The sequence below is a fragment of the Saccopteryx leptura genome, chromosome 2, assembly GCF_036850995.1.
Source record: "Saccopteryx leptura isolate mSacLep1 chromosome 2, mSacLep1_pri_phased_curated, whole genome shotgun sequence".
NCBI lineage: Eukaryota > Metazoa > Chordata > Mammalia > Chiroptera > Emballonuridae > Saccopteryx > Saccopteryx leptura.
In genome coordinates, this window is record NC_089504.1 from 277,605,816 (window position 1) to 277,613,668 (window position 7,853).

At 48.0% G+C, this 7,853-nt stretch overlaps 1 protein-coding gene across 1 annotated transcript; it reads left to right on the forward strand.

The window, feature by feature from the left end:
- Positions 1-3,959: 3,959 nt before the first annotated feature.
- AVPR1B (arginine vasopressin receptor 1B) lies at positions 3,960-6,191 on the forward strand. Its single transcript, XM_066366068.1, has 2 exons — positions 3,960-4,899; positions 5,854-6,191. Exons 1-2 carry the CDS (start codon positions 3,960-3,962, stop codon positions 6,189-6,191), a joined length of 1,278 nt encoding a protein of 425 aa, XP_066222165.1.
- The last annotated feature ends 1,662 nt before the right edge of the window (positions 6,192-7,853 follow it).

Below are 7,853 nucleotides of genomic sequence, written 5' to 3' on the forward strand. Positions count from 1 at the left end.
TAAATTGTTAAATATTTTTGGCAGAAGGCTTTACAAAATCTTTATTGTTCCCTTAAGATTCAACTTCCAGTTCATATAAAGTTAGTCTCAGATGGGGGCCCACAAGTCACTTCCCATAGCTATGTGGAAAGATGCAGGTGGGAGTACAGGAAACATGCATATGAGTGGTGGGTCTGTGTTGAAAGGACACTGTATGCTCATCTACCAAAGGAAAAGCCAACAGAAAATATTTAAAACCAAAAAAACAAGAAGTAGCAGTATACCCAGAAATAAACCCATGCATATATGGCCAATTGATTTTCAACAAAGGAGCCATGAGTAGGCAATGGGGAAAGGACAGTCTCTTCAATAAATGGTGTTGGGAAAATTGCACAGCCATATGTAAAAGATTGACACTGGACTACTTTTTACACCATCACAAAAATGAACTCAAAATGGATTAAAGACTTGAATGCAAGACCTGAAACCATAAAATTCCTAGAAATAAAATAAGTGGTAAGCTCCTTGACAGAGGTCTTAACAATGATGTTTTAAATGTGACATCAAAAACAAAAGCAACAAAAGCAAAACTGAACAAGTAGAACTATATTAAACTAAAAAGCTTCTGGAGAGCAAAGAAAACCATAAACAAAACGAAAAGGCAACCTACTGAATGGGAAAAAATAATTGCAGATCATAAGGGGCTAATATCCAAGTATACCAAGAACTCACATAACTCAGTAGCAAAAATAAACAATTCAATTAAAAAATAGGCAGAATATCTGAGTAGACATTTTCCAAAGAAGAGCATATAGATGGCCAACAGGTACATGAAAAGATGCTCAACATCATTAATCATTAGGAAAATGTAAATTAGAACCACAAGGAGATCTCACTTCACACCTGTTAGAAGGGCTCTTAGCAAAAAGACAAGAAATAACAGGTGTTGGTGAGGATGTGAAGAAAAGGGAACCCCTGTACACGGTTGGTAGGAATGTTAATTGGTACAGCCACTATGAAAAACGGTATGGACTTTTCTCAAAAAATTAAGAGTAGAGTTACCATATGATCCAGTAATCTCTTTTATGAATATCTACCCCCCAAAATTGAAAACACCTATTCATAAAGATACATGTACCCCTATGTTTATTGCAGCATTACTTACAATAGCCAAGACATGTAAACAACCTAAGTGTCCTTTGACAGATATTTGGATAAAGAAGATGTTGCACATATATACAATGGAATTATATCCAGACATAAAAAAGATGAAATATTACTATTTGTGCAACATGGGTGGATCTTGACAGTATTATGCTAAATGAACTAAGTCAGACAGAAAAGGACAAAAACCATACGATTTTATTCATATGTTAAATATAAATCAAAAGGCAAAAAATGAACAAATAAAACAGAACAAACAGAAACCAAACTCATAGATACAGTCAACAGAATGATGGTTACCAGAGGGGAAGGGGTTTAGAGGGAGAACAAAGAGGGTGAAAGGGGTCAAATACATGGTGAGGAAAGGAAACTAGACTTTGGGTCAGCAGACAGTGGAGTATACAGATTTTGAATTATAAAGATGTACACCTGAAATTTATATAATGTTATTAACCAATGTTACTTCCAATAAATTTGTTTTTTTTTTTAAATTGATTTTCAGAGAGAGAAAGAGAGAGAGAGAGAGAGAGAGAGAGAGAGAAACATCGATTTGTTGTTCCACTTATTTATGCATTCATTGGTTGTTTCCTATATGTGCCCTGACCGGGAACAGAACCGGCAAACTTGGCATATCAGGACAACACTCTAACCATCAGAGCTACCTGGCCAGGGGGCCCAATAAATTGTGTTTTTAAAAATCAAGTTCCAGAGTGGTATACATAATATGGTGTTATTTGTGTAATATGTAATATTTTAAAACACACGTTTAAATGTATATAATTTAAAATGAATACATCAAGAAATAAATGATTGAAAACACTAAAATGGAGATAAGCGTGGCCAGCCCTTTTGAGAAGTTTTGGAAGAGACTATAATAGCTGGAGGGGGACAGACAGTGTCCAAGGAGGCCTATAATTTTTTTTAATGGACAATGTTAGATTTTGCTTGCCTGCAGATGGGAATGAACTAGTAGAGAGACGTAAAGTAAAAATACATAAAGAGCAATATCTTTGAGAGGGTCAAGCTGGGCTGCAGAGCTCTGAAGAAGGATGCACAGTCCTTTAGATGAGAAATGCTGAGCGAGCCTTCGAACTGTGGCGATGGGATGAAGTGGAAATGAGTTTGTGGGTGTTCAGGAGGTGAAATTTTCAAGAGGTGATGCTGATTAGGTGGGTGTGTATGTGAATGACACTAAAGGGGGTCTGGTTGGATTAAAAGGCAAGACAAGAGCATGTCAGTACAATGATGGAGCCTGCTCCTTCTAAGGGTCGTGGGCCATGCTGTTGTCATTCCTAATGGACTTCTAAGCTGCTCTTGAGAGAGTCCCAATAATCCACCTTGTACTTGAACTAGAAATAAAGTGAATTCCACAACCAGCATCGCACACTACACATTACACTACACACCACCTTCTCTACTGAGCTGAAGCTTTCCTCTGAGCGGTGGTTTATTTTTACGCTCAGCACCAGTGCCTCCACATCTAGATGTCAGGTAAGTCTGGACTCAGAAAAGTACACTGCACTGGGCCTCGGCCTGCATCTACTGCGTCCTAGTTGTGGTCTTCTAGAGTCATAGAACTCAGGGTCTGTTTTCTTTCTACCTCAGAGGTTGGTTAACTGCGTTGAAGATATTGCCATCCTAGAGTCTGGGAAGCTGTGGCCAATAAATTGCCGCAGCCTCTGCAGAGGCTCATAGGGAATTTTCCCTGTAGGCCCCTCACATCAAGCTCACTGGGGCCCCAATACTAGCTGCTTCCAATCCACCTCTCTGCTGTCTCAACCACCCCTCTCTCCATACAAGTCCATGCTTTTTCTTCTTCCCTGCATGGCTCCAGGTCTCCCACCAGGATCTGTGGTCATTTGTCCTCCCCAGGGTGGGGGCTCCGTGTGGGGCGCTGCCTCACCCGCCTGCCACACTTGCATGCAGACTTTGGACCCTTCTGGGCGCTCCCAACAGCGCTGTCATTGTTAGGATCCCACGGGGGGGGGGGGGGCGGTGACGGACACCCCGCCCCCAGGTGCGCACCTGTCTTGGTAGACAGTCTGAGAGCACCAGGATGCGGCAAAGATGAGTTTGTGTGTCAGTCTGCGGGTCCGTGGGTCCGGTCGGCTGGTCAGCAATGCTTTTGCCACTTCTCTCGCTCCCTGTCCCTGATCCCCGCCCCTCTGTCCCTCTCTTCTTACCCTCCCTCGATGACTGCCCCCCTCCCCGGTGGGGCCGGAGTCTTACTCCGCCCTCCTCTGCAGTAGCCAACCGCGCTGGCCGCTGGGCTCAGCTGCCAGCCCATAAAACCTGCCTGCCGGAGCCGCCGAGCTCCTGCTGCCGCTCGTCGCCCCTCCCGCTGGCAGGGCAACGGATGGCCCCGACCTTGCCTCCAAGCAGGCTTAGGGACACCTGCTTTCTGCTTCCAGGAAAGTTTGGAGAAAGTGAATTTGGGATGGATTTGGGAGTGATGCAGCTCCCCAAGCCTTCTTTCCCTTCCAGAAGCCTCACCCTACCCAGCCTCATCCATTCTTTCTTCCCTGACATCCTGTCTCCCTGACACCTCCTTCTCTTCGACCTTCCGTCCCCTGGCCGTCTCTGGAATCAGCATCCTCTCTCCCTTTTCTCATTCTCTTTACTGCTCTCTATCCCTATCAGCTTAACTGTTGATAATGTGCTGGTAGCCCTTTCGCTGCCTCCTGCCCTTCTCCTTTCTTGCCATTAAACCTTGCCCTCCCTGCCCCTTCATTCCTCAACTTCTCCTTGCCCTGCACTCTCCATTCGTTCCTCTCCTTCCTCCCCATTCCTCCCTTCCCTCCCAGCAAACTTCCACCATGGATTCTGGACCTCGCTGGGCTGCCAACCCCGTTCCCGGGGGCACCCTCTCTGCCCCCAATGCCACCACACCCTGGCTGGGCCGGGATGAGGAGCTGGCCAAGGCGGAGATTGGAGTCTTGGCCATTGTCCTGGTGTTGACGACAGGGGGCAACCTGACTGTGCTGCTGGCTCTGGGCCAGCAGGGCCGCAAGCGCGCCCGCATGCACCTGTTTGTGCTGCATCTAGCCCTGACTGACCTGGGCGTGGCGCTCTTCCAGGTACTGCCCCAGCTGCTGTGGGACATCACCTACCGCTTCCAGGGCCCCGACCTCCTCTGCCGGGCTGTCAAGTACCTGCAGGCGCTCAGCATGTTCGCCTCTACCTACATGCTGCTGGCCATGACGCTGGACCGCTACCTGGCCGTGTGTCACCCCCTGCGCAGCCTCCAGCAGCCCAGCCAGGCTACCTACCCGCTCATTGCTGCTCCCTGGCTGTTGGCCGCCATCCTTAGCCTCCCTCAAGTCTTCATTTTTTCTCTGCGGGAGGTTATCCAGGGCTCGGGGGTGTTGGACTGCTGGGCTGACTTTCGCTTCCCTTGGGGGTCACGGGCCTACATCACCTGGACTACCTTGGCCATCTTCATCCTGCCTGTGGCCATGCTCACAGCCTGCTATAGCCTCATCTGCTATGAGATTTGTAAGAACCTAAAAGTCAAGACACAGACCTGGAGGGTGAAAGGAGGGGGCTGGAGGACTTGGGATGGGGCCTCACCTTCTGCCCCAGCTGCAGCCATGAGGGGACTGCCATCCCGGGTCAGTAGTATCAGCACTATCTCACGGGCCAAGATCCGAACCGTGAAGATGACCTTCATCATTGTGCTGGCCTACATTGCCTGCTGGGCGCCCTTTTTCAGTGTCCAGATGTGGACCGTATGGGACAAGAACGCCCCTGATGAAGGTAAATGTGTGGTTGGGGTAGGGTAGGGTAGGTGGGTGAAAAAGAGCAGGGAAGGGAGAACAACAAGATTAGGATTAGGGTTACTGTGCCCCCTGGCATGCCTTTCCTGCTTGTCTGCCATGTCCACCACTGTGATCAGCCTGTCCCTCAATCCCATGTCCCTCATCTGTGGAGAGTGATTTACCGCTTACCATGTGTCTCTCTGAACAGGGAATGCAGACAGTGTTATCTTACAATGAGATGCCTCAGAACATTGGAAGCCCTTTGGGGCCCTATTGGGCTGAGATTCATTTCTTTAAACTTACTCTCCATTGCTTCTCAGCCTTTTGGCTGAGATCAGGTGTTTAAACTTACTCTCTGGTACACGCAGTTCACCTCCACAGCACACTGCCTCCTGGCTTCCTGTTCCGAGTCTTTGTCAGAGCCTGCCTGTCTCCTTGTCCCTGCCCCCAACTGTCATCTGAATTTCTGCCAGGACACAGCAGGTGCCTATGACAGAATAAGTGGGACTGCCCCTGAAGAGTCAAGGAGGACAGACTCCAGAAGCCAACGTATGCCCATAGCTATGACACAGGTGGGGATGGGGGCACCTGAAGTTGGCCTAGAATCATGGTTGTTTTTCTGCATGTGTTGCATTATCCTAATCCTTCACCTATTAGAAAATTCAAGGTCTAGGTTTGAAGCAAAGACAGTGTCTCCTGTTTGGGCTGGTCCTGTCCACCTCTAAAGTCAACTTGGAGCAAACTCTGAGTTACAAAAAAAAGTCAGTGAGGTAAGACTCTGGAGTCGGGAGTCCCAGTTCAAGTCTCAGCTCTGCTCCTCCCTAATTAAAGAACCCAGTGAGTCCTTCTCCTTTCTAGGACTCAGTTTTCTCCTCTGTTCATTGAAGGCCTAGATTCTCTCAGATCCTTTCTAGTTGCCATTCTAAGGCATCTTGTGCTTCTCTCTTGGCAGATTCAACCAATGTGGTTTTCACCATCTCCATGCTTTTGGGCAACCTCAGCAGCTGCTGCAATCCCTGGATCTACATGGGCTTCAACAGCCACCTGTGGCCACGCCCTCTACGCCATCTGGCCTGCTGCGGGGGTCCTCGGCCCCTGATGCGCAGGCAGCTCTCCAATGGCAGCTTCTCGAGCCGCCGCACCACGCTGCTGCTGACCCGCTCCAGCTGCCCGCCAGCCCTCAGCCTCAGCCTCAGCCCCAGCCTCAGAGGGAGGCGTGGGCCTGAAGAGTCACTGAAGGACACAGAGCAGGTGGACAAGGAAGGCGTCTCTGAGACAGGCATCTTTTAGGGAACCCTCCCTGAAGTGTGGCGCTGCCAGTGAGCTAAAGGAGTGTCTCTGTTCATCTCAGCCCTGGGTGTTAGCTGGGTACAAGTGCTGGGAAAGTCAGGGTTGGAGTTAGGGGAACCCAGTTTGAGGCAGCGTGGAAAGGCGAGAGTGGCTACCCTTGGTGTCTGGCCTGCCGTCATTCGCTGGCAATCTCATATGCTGGGAGTCTGGGAGAATCCAACCATCTGCTCCCCTGATCTCACCATATTCACATGGTAGATGTGGTGCCCCACATCTAGGGTACGCTGAGGACTGAACTGGCCGAGGGACCACAGGTCATTGGAACTCAGAGACTGGTCGCCTACCTTGGCTAGTTGTCCCTATCCTGACTTGACTAACATACCCAGCCCAACCAGGAGAGTGGACAAGTGAAAAACTGTGAGGAGGACCCTATTTGAATCATGGAATTTTTTATATTATTATATATTTTATTTAATTGTAGAGGAAAGAATGTTTAATGAAGAAAAAAGTAAATGGGTCTGGGGGCTTTGCCTACTATGCCACGTGTCTAGTAGAGAGAGATGTAGTATTTAGTACAGCACCTGGTAACTAGCATTAGCTTAGCAAATTCTAGTTCTTCTTCCCACACCCCCATCCCTTATAGGGTGGAGGCAAAGTGTTGTCTGTTTTCAGTGGTGTGACCCACTGAGGGTGAGTATGAGAAGAAGGAAGGGATGAACAGTGTCACAATAAAATTAAGAATGGAGAAAGCCTCAGAAGCAATAGGGCCGCTCTTCTTCTTCCCCCCAAGGCATCTAGAAGCTCCCTCCTCTGGGGCTGCACTAAGGAGGTGTCCTTTGAGAAGTGTGATGGGACCATGGTTCCGGATTTGTTTGGGGCTCTTTGTAACTTCCACATGAATCGTTTGCATGCTGTGATGCAGTCAGGAGCCCAGGATTTAAAACTTGTGTCTACCTTCAGGTAACTAGATGACTTTGGGCAGGTCAACCCCTCTCTGGGGCTCAGTCTCCCGATCTGTAGAGTGGAGATGCACTCTACGATCTTTCTGAGCTCTAACCTTTCATGACTTTTCAAGACTGGAAATGGACATTACAGTAGAGAAATCCAAAAGGCACTCTAGCCAACAGCCTCTAGAAGAATCATGGGATTTTCATGACAATGACATTTATACTCTGACTCACTTATGGTGACTGTGGGTCCTGCCATGGCCATACTGTTCATGTTTGCCCTCAATTCTGTTGCTGAGAGAGACAGCAGGACAGGAAGAATCTAGGGCTTTGCCCTAAATTATCTCCAGTGGCATTTCTATCATGAGGTAGTTTCTCTACCCTAATTCTGATTTGTAATCTTGGAGATGGTGAAAAAAGCATCAGCTAAAAAGTCAGGAAAACTGCATCCTGGTTCCGCCACCACTGCGTCCTGGTTCATGCCACCACTGATAACCAACATAGGTGAAATGCTTGCTCCATCAGTTCTAAGGGTCAAATAAGACTGTGGATATAGAGGTAATTTGTACACCCATGCACTCTACACTCTGTAAGAGATGGCTAATCTAATCGTGAGCTCCAAGAACAGCTCTAGGAAACAGGTTTAATCTGCCCTCTTCTCCTAGGGAGGCATTGAGGAATGTCTGGGACTTTGGGGATATAGTTTTAAGAGGCC